The sequence below is a fragment of the Stegodyphus dumicola genome, chromosome 1 (genome assembly GCF_044657685.1).
Source record: "Stegodyphus dumicola isolate Sdum_Otavi_A_Nest chromosome 1, ASM4465768v1".
Taxonomy (NCBI): domain Eukaryota; kingdom Metazoa; phylum Arthropoda; class Arachnida; order Araneae; family Eresidae; genus Stegodyphus; species Stegodyphus dumicola.
The window spans coordinates 79,437,839-79,453,839 of NC_140768.1; the positions used below are offsets into that span (position 1 = coordinate 79,437,839).

Below are 16,001 nucleotides of genomic sequence, written 5' to 3' on the forward strand. Positions count from 1 at the left end.
TTTTAAATCAACCAAATATATTTCAGCAGAAAACTTTTTGCCAATAGAAATGGTTTTTAAAAAGCATTAACAAATGAAAGCGAGGAATACATACATTTTTCATATAGTATTCTTTCACTAATTTATATTTTCATGCCAGACACAGTTCAGCAATGATTTTCAAATTACAAAATCTAGCAACGTGTTTTAATTATTTCAAATGAAAAATCTGACAGCTTTACAAAACTCCTATTTTGAAAATTTTAAATTCTAAGTTTGAAAATTTTTATTATATTTGCCACTATTAAGAAAAATCTGTATAATTTTATTTATTTATTAAACTCCTTTAAAAAATACACAAACTAAGAACTAGCATCAAAATGGTTTAGACTTGGAAAAATGATGGTAAAGTCATTCAAAAGCAAGTTAGAAATTTTATGCTGAAAAGAATACAATAAAAATAACTATTCAAATATGCTATGCGTGTTTTGACAACAAAATGATAAAATACATGAAAAAGGTGTATATTGGCTACTCTAGCATTCTTAGCATCGCTCGTTAACTTTGCCATGTACACATGCTATCTGAATCATGCTAACACACATTAAGAAAAAAAAAAAAAAGAAAAGAAGAAAGAAAGAAAAAAAATTACCTATTTTTTCACTTGAAAGAATAGAATTTTCAAATTAAACATTTTCAAAACAATCATAGTTATTCATCATGGGCTTCTGTAATTCTTTGCTTTTTCATTTCCAAAAGTTAAAGATTACATATGTTTATATCATTTTAATTGAATAACTCAATTTAAACAATATTGGATAAGTATTCAGACTGCAAATTATCTTAAGCGTTTATAATCCCTATGAGCTATATCCATCCCATATTGAAGAAAATTTTCCTCTTAGCAAAATGCATATCAAAATGAAACTTACTACGTGAAGGAGATTCAAATTCATTTAAATCAGAATCAGACGAAACTTCTGATGACTTCAGTTTTCTGAACTTCTCATGTCCATCTGATGAGTCAGACTCTGATGAAGAGCTAAGCATTTCCTGACTATTAGAAGGTTTGTAAATGGGGATATATTGTATTTCCATGCAAGAATCACTATAAGGCTTTTCATTGTGATTTCTCTTTACTAAATAAAAAAAGAAGGTAATATTATGGGGGGGGGAGGAAAGCATTCAAGGAAAAAAAGAACATTTCTTTTCAACTGAATAAAGACATATCCATTTGATTGCATTTAAATGAAAATGAAACAATCTAAAATATATGATAAGCACTGAATATAAATTGCTAGCGGCTACTTTAATATTTACAATTGATTTTCAAACTTCAATTATTAATTCATATTCAGTATTTATTGTAGGTTAAAGGGTTGCATTCTGTCTTTGCATTTTTTGGGCTGGTCACATGACTACACTGACCCACTGAGCAACTTCCGGCCTAAGTTAGCCTAAAGGCAACAAACGGAATATGTTGCTCAGAGGTAAAACCATCTACTATGTACTGGCCACAATCTTAGGTTGGGACCGCGGGCATTAATTGCCAAAGTCAAATTTCAAAGTTTACATTTATACAATATACAGAGTTATTTGGATATACTGCATAAGTTGAAGAAATACATCTGAAGTTATTATATTAAGATTTTCCAGAATAATTAAGACAGGAATTGACAGCCGCCTACAGTAACAAACATGGTAACAATAAACGCAAAACTTTTAAAGTAGAAGATCATAGTTAGATAAATGTCAGTCATATATAACAGAAAAACACAAGTAAATGAATAATAAGTATCAACACCCCGTTCAGAATCTGCATGCTACTGAAATGAAGTATATAGTCATGAAAGAATCAAGTCTGATCTCTAGATCGAAGTTTAAGTGTAAATGAACATACTTTATGTTCCATAATCCAGTACTAAACGTTTTGTCCAACGCAAAGTATTGTGCAGTTCATGCAAGATTCAAGTCATATAACTCAGAGGTACTGGAATTTGTACTAAATCACAGTAATAAAATCCAAAAGTTCAATCAAGAAGTTTGTTTTCCATACTTGGTCATAAATGTGCCAGGAGAAAAAACTATGAGTACAATTATATGTTAATCTACACAAGAACAGATAGCATAATATTGAGAGACATGCATTCATGAAGTTGAATAAAAGATTACTTCAGATACAACTAAGCACGTGCTGTACACTTTTTATGCTGTTGCTTTTGAATGAAAAAAATGCCATAACGTTTATAAGAAATCAGATGTTACAATTACTAAAAGTACAATTGTATTATTTCGTAGGTATGTCATTCCAGATATTCACTGGTTCATATAAGACAAAACAAAATTTGATTATGCACAGATTCAAACAAGAATATTTAGCAGTAAGATAGAACATAGTGTAAATATGGAAAGTTCGCGCCAGATATATGAAGAGATAAACGAAGAAAATTAATCGCTAAATTAAAGTAATTCTAAGCGAAATAGTCAACACTACATATTATTACACATTATTACATTTGTATTCGAAACCTAGTTACTAATGGAAGTAAGAAATATACACAAAGATATACAATACTGGTTCAAATACATACAATATTACTTATTTCATATAAATCTTACTAATTACATTAAATTACACAAAACATATTACATATTGTTACTTAATGCTCAATATAATTACATGTTACATATCATTGTAAATACAAAAGACAGATCATAACCTAATACTTGGTCACATGACTAACAAGTTTATGCCAATGTGTTTAAAAAAATCCTTGGTTATAATCAGTTAAAACTAGCATTGGCATAAACTAGTTTCTGTCATTACTGTCAAAAGCTCACAAAATAATTAAATGCTAACTGAAGCACCATAAGTAATAAGATCATTATATTTTAAAATGAAACAATTTTCAGTGGCAATATTTATTCACAGCAGCAGATCTGTTATTCATTGCGATTTTTATTATACAGTGATTTTTATTATATTGTAGTAAAAGACCAATTTTACTAGTATTTGAAAATCTAAAGAAATTTTTAATCTGTCTCATGATTAAACAGTAAGTTGCAGAATATCATTCATGCCTCAATATTTAAAGGCAATATCATTATCATATAAACAAAAAATAAAAATTTTCATTTGCAATTATTTACTTTAAACTGGATCACAAAGATGAATCATTTTATTAAGACTGAAGAAATATGTTTATAAAAGATGAGCTGGTTTTAGTTAAAAAGCTAAGACAAGACCGAAAATACAAATTTATCTTTTTAAATAATGTACTAGCATTTTCTTCGATCAAGCATCTGATAATTCAGATCGTATATACTTCAAGTACAGCAAATAAGCTGGCATATTGTGTTGAGTTATTGACATATTGAATCTGTTTAACTTGCAGCAAGTTTTTCACTAGGCCAGTTCTGCTGGCAGAAAGCCAACTTTCAACGTACGAACCCATATGCATGCAACAATTTTTGGTGCCAGAACTGGGATTGAATACCAGTAACAAACATGATGAAAGAGCACTTAAGACGATTGGTGGTAGCCTTTGCTGAGTTCAAAGAAGAGATGAAAGCAGGCCAAGAAAAGATGGAAGGGGTCATCAATTCAACTCAATTCAAGAAAAGACTGAAGCAAGTCAAGAGGAAATGAAAGAAAAATTACTGCCATAATAGAAAACAAATTTGAAGGTATGGAAGGCAAAGTAGACACGGCTGAAAATAAAGTTGGAGAAACTGAAGAGAGAATTTCTGCCATTCAAAAAATTAATGAAAAGTTTCTGCTGTTGTCGCCAACAAAGTTGAAAATTTAAAGAAATCCAAAACGACAGCTGGTCATGATTCCGATTCCTTTAAATCCAAATATATCTCATGCTGAAGTCTCTCTGAAGTTAACCACATACAGTGGAAAGATCTCCAGGCAAGTGTGCAGGATGCAGTTTTCTATAGTGGCAAATGAAATGGATGGGATTCCAAAGCAAAAGAATGACATTTCACCACTTCATTGAGAGCAGAAGCAGCGAATATCCTTCAGACTCATCCAAAAAGCCAGAAGCAAGACTTCGAAGCTCTGTCTGGCACTTCGGAAAGAAGTGAAGCCTATAGCTGACTTTAGTCAAAATCTTGCCAACAGAAGCCCATGAAAACATTCTAGGAGTTTGCTGAGATACAAGAAGTCTTGCGAATGGTGGATGTCAAGGATCTAAACAGTGCTTTAATGCATAACATGAATTTCAAGGAAACTCAGCAAAGAACTGATATGGATTGCTACCTGATCAGAGTTGCTCAAATTCAGGAACCAATGGATCAAGTGGAAGCTCGTGTAGATGATTCAACCAGACAAGCCAATTCCTTGAGACAGAATAGGAGTGACAATAAAACATACTTTAAAGTGCTGGAGGCTATGTGTGAAGGAACTGTAGAACATCCCAGGGCATAGAAACTAAGAAGGTTCCCAGCAAGAAGATTGGTGCCCATTTTGCAGGGTGAAATTTGCCAGATAATGAAAAGCTTCATCTTAACACACTTCTGCAATTATTGATGGCAGTGATGGCAGTTAGTGAGGCAGTTAACGCACTTCTGCAATTAGTGATGGCAGTGAATTACTTTCTGCAATTAGTGATGGCAGTAATGGACTTTTTATTATGGAACATATTAATGGAGTTATTTGCAATATGACCATCAATACTGGAGCCATTGTTACCATCACCAGGAGAAATTTAGCTCAACAGTTGGAAGATAAACTCAACTCGACATCACCCTGCCTTACACCTCAGACTATGTTCAGGAATAAAATCAACATCAATGGAAAATTAAATGTTAACATCATGTTTGGAAGTGCATCTACCATCACATGACATATGTAGCAAATATTACAGATCCTACTCAGATTAGACTTTCTAAGGAAATACAATTTTTCGTGAAATTTCAAAATAACAAACTGCATTCTGCCTCAGGGGACATAACCCTATTGGGAATTAACGATGAAGGAGTTAAATCTGCCCACTAAATCATAGTTCAAGATGATATTACAGTACCAGCAAGAACAGAATTTTCATTTCCGGGATCAACAGCCCGAAAACAGAAATTTCCAATATGGTATGATGGAATATCCCGAGAACTGTAACACCCTGTGAAGAGTACTAGTAACCTCAGCAGTCATCAACCTATCAAGGACCTTTATTCTGGTGAGAATTGCCAATGTAGCTGATAAGGCAAAAGTTATTAGGAAAGGTGAAGTTGTGGCAACATGTACTCCAGTGACCTGCGTTAAACGAAACAGTAACCTTCCAAATTCTGTGTCTCCAAAGACCCTAACATAGGAATTATTACACAATGTGCAACTAAGTGATGAAAAAAAAAAAAAAAAAATGCTGGACAATGTGTCATTCAAGAATTCCTCCCACCAATCTTCTGATGTGGGCTGAATCAGTTTGATACAGCATAGAACTGATATACGAGATCACCAATCAAGCAACATCTAACATGTCTGCCGATTGCTAAACAGGAAGAGGTACTAAAAATTCTAAAGGATATGCAAGAAAGCAATGTCATTGAGCCTTCAGCAAGTTCATGCGCCTCTCCCATTGTCTTGGTCAAAAAGATCATTCAACTAGATTTTGCACTGACTTATTGTCGGTTGAATGAGGTTACAAAGAAAGACAGCTACTCTCTTCCCAGAAATGAGATATTCTGGACACTCTTTCTGGAAGCAAATGATTTTTGATACTTGATTTAAAGAGTGGATATTGGCAGCTAGAGATACACACTGATGATCGACAAAAGACAGCATTTACTACCAGACAAGGATATTGGCAGTTCAAGGTGAGGCCTTTGGGACTATGTAATGTGCCAGCAACATTCAAAGACCTCATGGAGACCATGCTGAAAGGTCTTTCCTATGAAGCCTGTCTGATATCCTTGGATGTCATCATCGTCAGGAGAGTTTTGAAGAACATTTAGAAAATATTAGGAAGGTGCTGCAGAAATTAAAGGAAGCTGTCCTAAAATTATTTTCGGCCAAATGTTAACTGTTCAGACAGGAAGTGACTTACTTGGACATAAGAGATTTGTAAAGGCCTTTTCTTCCATCACAAGACCTCTTAACAAGCTGACACAAAGCAAGCAGAAGTTCTTGTGGACAAAAGAATGTGAGGATGCATTTAACAAACTGAATGAAGCTTTAACTCCAATTCCGATGTATCTTTAGCTTGACAAACCATTTATTCTCGACACAGATGCAAGCAATGAGAGTGTTGGTGCTGTTTTGTCCCAAAAAATAAATGGTCATAGCATAATGGAGCAAGTGTCTATGCTCCATTATGCTATGACCATTTATTTTTTAATGAATGGCAGCCACATCAAACATTTCAAAAAAAAGTTAAACTTTGTATGTTTCACTATCTTGTAATCATGTATGGCTACGTAAATATACATAATAAACTTTTTTTTTTTTTTTTTTTTTTTTGTCCAACTAGTTTATGTCCAGGCCATATTACGATATCATAGTCTAGGTTATATGAATGCAATAAAAATTATCTTACCAATTTTCAAATCTCTGGTTAAAACAAACTTTTCAGTTGCATCATATAGCAAATCCTAAAACAACATAATACTGAATTAATATACAGAAATAAAATGAAATTTATTATTACACGAAACCTTTATATGTTAAAAGCTAGTAAAAAAAGTTAATTTTAAATGCATATCACAGCTATTTTAGATACTTACATGTTAGCAAAGCCACCTTGTCACAGTTTTATTATTTTTTTTTTTTTACAGAAAAAAAGAATTATGACTTATTTAAATGGCAACGTAGGTATGGTTGCATGCATCACAGCACGGAATTCAATTTTTGAAATTCAGTGGTCATGTTTGTAGTTTACAGGCAATTGGATTAGTGTATGTTATTTTTTCCCTTGTAAAGAACTGTAATGTTAAAGTGAGGTTTGCTTGCCAATTAATAAAAGTATTGAATTTCTTTAGAAAAATGGCATTTTTTCCAATAGTGGAGAATGCTTAAATTTGCATTCCATGAAGTTGTACTTAATTAAATGATCAAATTTTTACGGTGATGCTGGAACTGCAAGATATCACTACCTTCCCAATTATCATGATTTTTGTTTTCGGGTATGAATATTATTATTATGAAGTACTTTTTTTTTAAGTAATAAAATGCATACAAAGTGCATTTAGCTAACTTTTGTTTACCTCTGATGATACATGATTATAGTAACCATGCAGTTTGAAAGTAATACATCAGCTGTTCTTATGTGATTTAGTTGAATTTAAGCAATTTTATGTTGTTTTTTTTAAACGAAAACAGATTGTTGTATGCATGGACAGCAGCACCAAGTTGCTCTGTGATGTTAAGAATTCTGCAGTGCTCTGATTTTTTTCAAGTCAATTAAGAAATTTAACAGGTAGAAAATTTGAAAAGAAAAAAATTAAATGTTTTATTAGGGATTTTGTAACATTTTTTATTTTGTAATTAGTTGCTGTTTTATGTAATTTTTAGTGGGCCACCATTTTTTAAAATGGCTGTTGTTTTTCACATGTTAGGTTGGCGACTTTTCAGGAGTGTTCGGAGCATAATTCAAAAGTACCATTTTTTTAAAAATAATTTTTAGACATATAAATGTATGTGTACACAATATATACAATTATAAAGGTGTTTATAGCCAAAATCAATCAATCTAATTACAAGCAGTTTTTTTTTTGTTTGTTTGTTTGTTTGTTCATAGTGATTACTTTACAAACAGATTCAAGTAACTGTTCCCTTCAGCAGTTTTGGAGTAATATACTGCATTCCAGTTGAAATTTTATGATAATTATATCCACTGCAGGCAAATCCCACAAGCACATACATATTTTAAAGTGAAGTTTAAAAAAAATATGATTTGTCTATAAAAAGTAATAAAAAGAATGTATATGAAAACGGCATTATTGCTTGTTAAAACTGAAAAATCGTTACGTGCATGGTTTCTAGAATTTGGTAACTTCTATTAAGGTGGTTGTGCTCATATGTAAGCATCAGTTTTAAAATTAATATGATCACACTTACAATGCCTGGGGGACCATGTAAGGTTATTTCAGGTACTCCTATATCTTGTATCGTTAGTGATAACCCTAGAAACAAATAAGTTTTGGCATTTGCTATAATTATTTTATAATGCAGTGATTTTATTTCATCAAAAAATAATATTTTATTAAACATATATTCATTGTCAAAAAGAAAAAAAGCTGCATCCTAAGGAAGCAATCTACTTAATCAAGCACATAGGTTCATCCCTGCTAGATAAGCAAATGAGTCTTAAGCTTTCCACTCTTTCTGCAAGAAATAATTAGCTAGGGCGAGGTCTGTTTTTGAATTTGCCACACTACAAAAGGTTGTCTTTAAGGATATAATTTTTATTTTGATCAGTGTTGTTTTATTGAAACCATCAGTTTAAAATTTACAATACCTTTGACACAAATTCAACAACAATTTGAACAGTTGGATGATTTGAGAAGAGTCACATTGTAGGACTGCATGAAGATGGAATGTCATGTTGCTCTACTGTATGCCACACTAGTCACACAGACGTCACTGATGTATGCTGTCAGCAGTGCTGATTTCAGGAAGGTACACGCTCATGCAGGCTCTGAAAGGCCTCCACACAAACACACCCGAAAAAGAAGAAGATCAAACAGCTGTCCAACATATTTAAACTGTCTTCCATGATTGTGAACACTCAGCAAGTAACATCTTTTCCTTGCAGCATCATGTGGGTACCAATATATTTAACATATGGTTGCATGCCACTGGATTACAAAGACTGTTACAACTATCCCTAACACTGCAGCAACATCACTACAAACTGCAGTAGTGCCATCAATGAGCATCATGATGTTATGTTGAATGGCACCAGTAACCTTTAAGTGTCACTTTTATTTTGTGTGAATTGCCATATCTAAACATGGAGAAACACATCATCAAGATAAATGAGTACTTTGGTATTATCACAACCACCCTGGTAGAAGTTGCCAAAATGTGACCATATCGATAACTGTAAGTTTGAGTAAGTAATGCTGCCATTTTTGTACATGCTGTTTTAATTGAATTTGAAGCTCTAAAGGCAAACTGTGATATTGTTTGCCTTCGGATGAATTTTGAAATATGTGCTTGAAGGATTCACCTGCAAACGAAGAAAGTTCTGTGAAATTTTTGAAAGAATACAATATTCTGCCATAAAGGCAGGAATATTAAGATTGACATTAGATGATGATGTAGTTTGGAAAACAACTTTATGGAAATGCAACAGAAAAAAAAGTGTAATAAAAACACCAGCATTCAAAGTGGTAATTGATTCCAAAATTATTACCTGCCATTTACTACAGCAGTCAGATGCTGTAGGAAAGAATTAAAGAGTATTAAATTTTGTTTGGAAGAATTAGAAATGGCTGCTAAGATTGTGGTAGAGTGAGAGTTACTACTTGTAAGTAGTTTTATAAATTGTTTTCTGGGATAAATAATGAACTCAAATTAAAGTATGTACCTAGTAACATGTATGATATGAAATATATAACTTTCTCCAATTTGAAATACCATTCTTCAAAAAATTGACAAATTGCACCAAGATGGTTGCAATAATACCAAAGTATCAATAAATGTATTTTTGCCAAGCACCAGACATCCAAATGGATGGGTGTAGATGGAGGTACGATTTCATACAATGCTTACAGATGGTCTTTATCACAGGCACTTCAATATCTCATTGGTACATTGATGATGTCTCTAAACCAATGGCCCAAATATTTGTGAATGCTCTATTTTAAAAAAACAATGCTCATATTGCTTGCACCCCAAGAGTTCAAATCTTGCAGCCACAATTATTCTGCCATGACTAGCCTTATGAGCAGACCTATTCCCAAAGAAAACTCTAGAATGTTATACACTTCTCTGCCAAGACTCTGCTTCCTGCTTCTCTGCAGTTATAAAATTTGCAAGAATAATAAATAAGACAAAATCCAATCAACCTGCATATATAGGACTACATTAGGGACCTCTATAACTCTATACTATGACACATGTAGCAGAATGTATTAGAAATAACAGTGGCCTGAAATCTTACTGAGAGTTACAACATAACTGTTATGTTGTACAATAAATATTTGTTCTCCTTCTTTGTCATCACCGCTCATTGTGACTACAAACTTTTTTCCAAATTATATTTCCTTTGGGATAGAACTTTCTTCTTTTGAAAATGAGTATACATATACAAAATACTTTAAAATCAATACCTAATAAACCACCTAAATTTTCCCAACTTCTGTGGGTGATGAAAATATGATCCAATTTTGCTAACTTCATTCTGAAAAAAAAAAAAAAAAAAAAAAAGTAAATAAAATAAAAATCTTATTATACTAACTTTATTTATATTTTTAATACTAATTACAAATTAACATACAAGACACATACTTGTATTCATGGGCAAGTCTTTGAGTTCCTTCTCCACAGTTGAAAAGGTATCTAAAGATTTTAGAAAAAATATTATGCCCATTTTTATCTAAGCACTAGTAAAAAATAATCATATAATGATACATGATGTAGAAAATACATTTTTAAATACTGATGATAAAAATAGAAGAAAAACAATACAAAATTCTTGATGTGGGAAAAAAAAGCATTTAATATTTCTTACAGTTTCTCATCAGTACCTCCTTGAACAGCAAGCCGCCCTTTTGCTGTGTCAATAATCCCCTGCTTAGCACCATTCACCTAATACCTGAGCCTGAGCAGCTAAGAGTAAATTACTTGAAAACTATCCTAAACATCATCTATCACACTATATGCACTTAGTTAATCAATATAGGATTAATTAAATAAGTACATGCAATGAAATTTGAAAATGAATGTTTTGCTTACTTTTTTAAATATGCTAAATCTTGAACAATTTACTTCTAATACAGTCAAAAGTCTTTAATCCGTAATGATCTATAATCTGGACCTCAAATCTACAAACTTTCTGCGCATGCATAAACGCATAATACGTGCGCTTTTAAAGTATAACGGACGGTATAAGCTAAGCTAAAATTATCCAATTATCTATTTCAGTTAATGTTGCAGATTGTGTTGTTCCTTAATCTTCTAATTGGATTTGGCTTATTATTTTTTGCAGACTGTTAGAGCAATTTTATAAAAGTAAGCTTGAACTTTCGATTATGTCAAAAAGAATTTCCGATTCTGGAGCTGCCAAAGGATCTACAAAGCGAAAGCATGTTTCAATGTCCATCAAACAAAATGTGGAATTGTTGCAAAAAATGGATAAAGGCATATCCTTTGTTTCTCTAACCATTCCGAAATCTGTTTATCAATTTCACGCTGCTCTGCGGGAAGGCGGCGCGGCGCGTAATGAATTGGAAGTTGATCTGTCAGCACTATCCTTATCTTCAGGGCAGATGTTTTTATTTTATTCAGCTTATAATTCCTTACTAAATGTAGTATTTCATCTCGATGTATTCCGTCTTTGATATGATTTAAATCAAATTCCTCGTCATTATAAATATCACGAATACACATCATATAGTTCCACTTTTCTAATTTCGATTATGCGTAATGTATGCTTTATGCATGCGTGCATTGAAAAAATGTTTAATAAAGTAAACAAATAAATATTAAGCTTTTTTTTGTAAATTTTGATACCCTTTAGATCATAATTGCTCTTTATTTCATAAATTACGGTTTCATATTTTTAATTTTATAATTTCTGCCTGCCATTTTACCAGATTTAAACTGATGATCTATAATCTGAAATCGCCGAAGTCCCGATGAGTCCGGATTAAAGACTTTTGACTGTATATACATATGCCAATTTGGATTTTAATTTACTGTGCACAACCTGACTTTTTTTTAAAAAAAAAAATCTGCGGGTTCTGAGTATAGTGAAATGCTTTTCTTTTTCTAATACCAGATGTACAAATTTCTGTATAATTTAAAATAGTGTTAGATTTTCAGTTTTGAAGATTTCATGAAGCAGTCCTTTATGAAAATGCAACTACTTTGTGATGAACATTTAATTGATTTCAAGAAATGATTAGTCAATGAATAGTAGTATTTAAAGCAAACAAATTTATTAAAAACATAAAAAGACGACTATTATTAATGACTTATGAAGCAACATAAAAAGTTCACTGTGTTCTAAAAATAATAATCAAATCACAATCATTTTTTTCCCAGTACAACAGCTCTATAGTTATACTTAAATACTCTTTACACTGGTTGCAGTGAAGGAAAAATCAACTGATAATTTGAAATTTATTAAAAATTACTTGAGACTTGTTTAGATAATCCAAATTAAATATTTTTAGTAATCTTTATACAGAATATGATGTTTTAAAAAGAATAAATATTAGATAATTTATGTGTAGGTTTACAAAAAAATGCATACAATAATTGGAAGTTTTCTTCTTCTTTTTTTTTTTTTTTCTATTTTCCGATTTTCTGCACTCTTTCCTCAAAAGTGAATTGATTGGCAATTCTGCAAAGAAACATTTGCTTAGTATCTATTTCAAAGATGCAATTAGTGGTTTATTAGGAATTTTTTTACACTATTTTTTCCATAGAAGACATGGGCACTTCTAAATTTTTTGCTCTTTTTCTCTCTCCATGTGCAAAGTTTTTGCTGGAAGAAAATCAGAGAATCGAAAACACTCGGCATTATGCATGGCCACAGTGGCACAAGAATATAAAAGTTATTGATTGGTACAAATCAGAAATTCCAATGAATTTTTGTAAAACTTACTTTAGCAATTTAAAGTACAAATCTTAATTATTCAATAAAGGTTACAAGATACATTAAACATTACGTATATTATATGATACACTATGGATGTTCTATGTACACAATCTCGTATTTTCACATAAAAATGCTACACAGAATTTTACAACCTCAGCATCGCTCACATAGAACATTCAGTCTTACTCAACTGAACATATCCCCATGCACCACCATAACACAGACTCTTTCCCCTTCATTCCAAATTATAAAAAAGAACCTTAAATCACATTTTTCAGTTATGATAATAAATGATTAAGGAAAGCTGAAACAAACATATATTCCAATATAATGAAAGAAAGACATGTGTTCCATTCCAAAGATCTAAAAATATGCAGTTTTAAAAATAACAAACAGCATTAAGAAAGAGTTAATGTACCATCAAGAGAGAAATATCTCAGTCTCACTAATTTACATTATCAAAAACTAAAATTATTACAATAAAATCATTAACTAAGGATGAAAAGAATAAGATCACACGATCAATGAAATTGCCAAATTTGGTGAGTACACAAAAGTTTAGCCACTAAGAACAGTCAAAATTTCAATATACACTGCAATGGAAATAAATAAGGGAAAACGCTCCATTACAATGCATTATGACAAAAACATATATTTTCAGAAAAAAAAAAAAAAAAAAAATAGTACCAAGAAAGTATACTTTTCAGTATCAAATATGCAAATCTACGTGTACTCAAACACACATGTGCTACGTGCATACCAAGCTTTTGTCTGCATTGCATATTTTTATAAAAGAAAGTAAAGTGTGTTAATAAAAATGCATCATGTATTTTAAAATAAAATATTCTGCAAGTTACTTATTTTATTATATGTAACATTTAATGACTAATTTCATTGTGATTAAGGGCCAAAATTTTTTTACCCTATGCGTTCAAACTTTAGTTGGTGCCAAAGTTAACATATGACAAAAACTTGAAGCAGACTGGATTATTTATCACAGATGAAAAACAAGAAAACTGTGCACTTGATCGGATAAATGATAATGTAATACTCAATCAGTACAGAGACTACAGCAGGCTTCAATTAAAATCCCGTCAACAGTAGTGCCCCAAAATACTCCAGGAGCTCGTCACAGATGTTGAAAGGCTATCGCAGCTTGCCTTTTTGGAATGCCCAGAAACAAGGGGAAGACAGCAAGGTCTACGAATAGCGGATGTCAAGAACATAAAAAGCGCTCCATTGTACACCATGAAATTTGAGGCAACCCAGCAAGAAACTTGTAGCAATCGCCACCCGGTCAGAGCTGTGCAAGTCCACGAGCAAGTGGTTCAAGTGATGGCTTGTTTAGATGATTTAACCATACAAATTAATACTTTAATATGGGAAAGGAGTGAGAAGAAACTGACTTTAAAGTGTTGGAAATGTGGTGCTGAGAGCCACATACGAAGGAGCTGCAGAACACCACAGGGTACAGAAAATAAAACAGATGATTTGAAAAGACCAGTCAGTGCCTTGAGATGGAATAGGAGTGGAAAGAATCCAATTCTAAAAGTACTGGAACTGCGGTGTTGAAGGCCACACTTGAAGGAACTGCAGAACACCCCACAGCACAGAAAATAAGACAGACGATTCCATACCATGAGATGGAAAAGGAGCGAAAAGAAATCAAAGTGCTAAAATTGTCGAACTGAAGTCCACATACGAAGGAACTGCAGAACACCCCAGGGTATGGAAAATGAGACTCAGCAATGACACAGGAAACAAATTAATGATCATATCGCTGAGTAGAATTTGAATGATAGTGAAAAACCCTGCTTTAAAGTGCTCACGATTTCTGCAGTGAGAGGCAGCAGTAATGGACTATCCATCATTGGGTATATTGATGGAGTTCTTTGCAATATAATCATTGACACAAGAGCTAATGTTACTATCACCTGGAAAGATTTAGCTCAACAGTTTAAAGATAAACTCATTTGGACGCCATCCTGTTTTACCCTCCAGACTGCGCCTGGTGATAAATTCGTCACAGATGGGAAGTTAAACACTAAAATCATGTTTGGAATTGCCGCCTACCATTACACGGCATATGCAGCAGAGATTACAGACCCTTGTATACTTGGATTTTTGAGGAAATACAGTGTTTCCTTGGACTTCAAAAACAACAAAATGCTTTCAACATCAGTGTGTGTGTGTGTGTATGTATGTGATTATGGCAAAGCATCGAAGGCTATCTGCCTAAAGGAAGGGATGCCTTCATGGAGGACTTTCTAAGGAAAACTGGCTTGTATACACGTTACACATGGGGAAAACTACGAAAACGCCCATGCAGCCAGCCTGTTCATGGGGTTCAAACCTCGTACCGAACTACCAGGCTTTCAACATCAGAGGACATAACTATCCATTATCAGAAGGGATCCTCACCTGGAAAAACCAACTCCTTGTCTGAAAGACCCTTCTCAGAAAGCAGCCGAAATAGGGATTACTAGGATCGAAGAGAAACACGAGACTAACGGCTACTCTCCATCCTAGATGCTCATTGGTTGTGACCTTTGTTTGCCTTGCGATCTTTTGTTTGGTTGCCCTTCGGATGCACCTTCATCGCCTGAGGAATACATTCAAGATCTCCAGGCCCAGTCTGAAGTGATGTAGAACTTTGCACGAGAGCGAGTCAACTTGTCGACAGAAAAGATGAAGATCCAATATTTGACTAGAGCTACTGGACATCGATTCAACAAAGAAGACAAGGTGTGGTTATGGAATCTGACTCAGCGAAAAGGACTATACGAAACTACAGACACCTTGGGATGGTCTGTACACAGTCCTAAACTGGTTGAACGACGTCATGGTTCGGATCCGTAAGTCATCGAACTCTAAACCTAAAGTCGTTCATTATGACAGGTTAGCTCTTTACTATGGTAATAGTATGCAGTGTGTATAATTGTAAATAGTATAAGACAGTGGTCCTTCTTGTTTCTAAATTTGTATTTGATTTGATTTGTATTTAGCATTTGATTTGTTTAAAGTTACTTACTGTAATTATTGTTTATGTTGCTTGTTATTGTAATGTAATGTTTATTATTGCCTTTTTGTCTTAGTTGTAAGTTTGGCTTCCTGTCCAGGGATTGTACTGCCCAGGATGTGCAGTCCTTGGGAAGGGGGCAGTGTTACAGATTTTGTATTTAATTTGCTATTTTTAGTAGAATTATAATTAAAATTGTTTTATTTCCCTGTGTAACGCAGCACATGACG

General features: G+C 32.9%; 1 protein-coding gene across 4 annotated transcripts in view; it reads right to left on the reverse strand.

Annotated features, from left to right (window-relative positions):
• Window positions 1-16,001, reverse strand: part of LOC118182411 (zinc phosphodiesterase ELAC protein 2-like) — a 100,466-nt gene that overhangs the window by 66,804 nt on the left and 17,661 nt on the right. For 3 of the 4 annotated variants that reach the window (XR_015041143.1, XM_085816741.1, XM_085816738.1), the window contains exons 2-6: window positions 10,436-10,486; window positions 10,258-10,328; window positions 8,039-8,103; window positions 6,519-6,573; window positions 912-1,118 (exon numbers count right to left, since the gene is read on the reverse strand). Coding sequence is in view for 3 of the 4 variants with exons in the window: in XM_085816741.1 (XP_085672867.1) it covers window positions 912-1,118; window positions 6,519-6,573; window positions 8,039-8,103; window positions 10,258-10,328; window positions 10,436-10,486 (449 nt within the window). In the remaining variant the exon portion in view is untranslated. Of the gene's footprint in view, window positions 1-911; window positions 1,119-6,518; window positions 6,574-8,038; window positions 8,104-10,257; window positions 10,329-10,435; window positions 10,487-12,404; window positions 12,495-16,001 lie in introns of all 4 variants that reach the window. The other variant, XM_085816749.1, reaches the window with a different exon arrangement.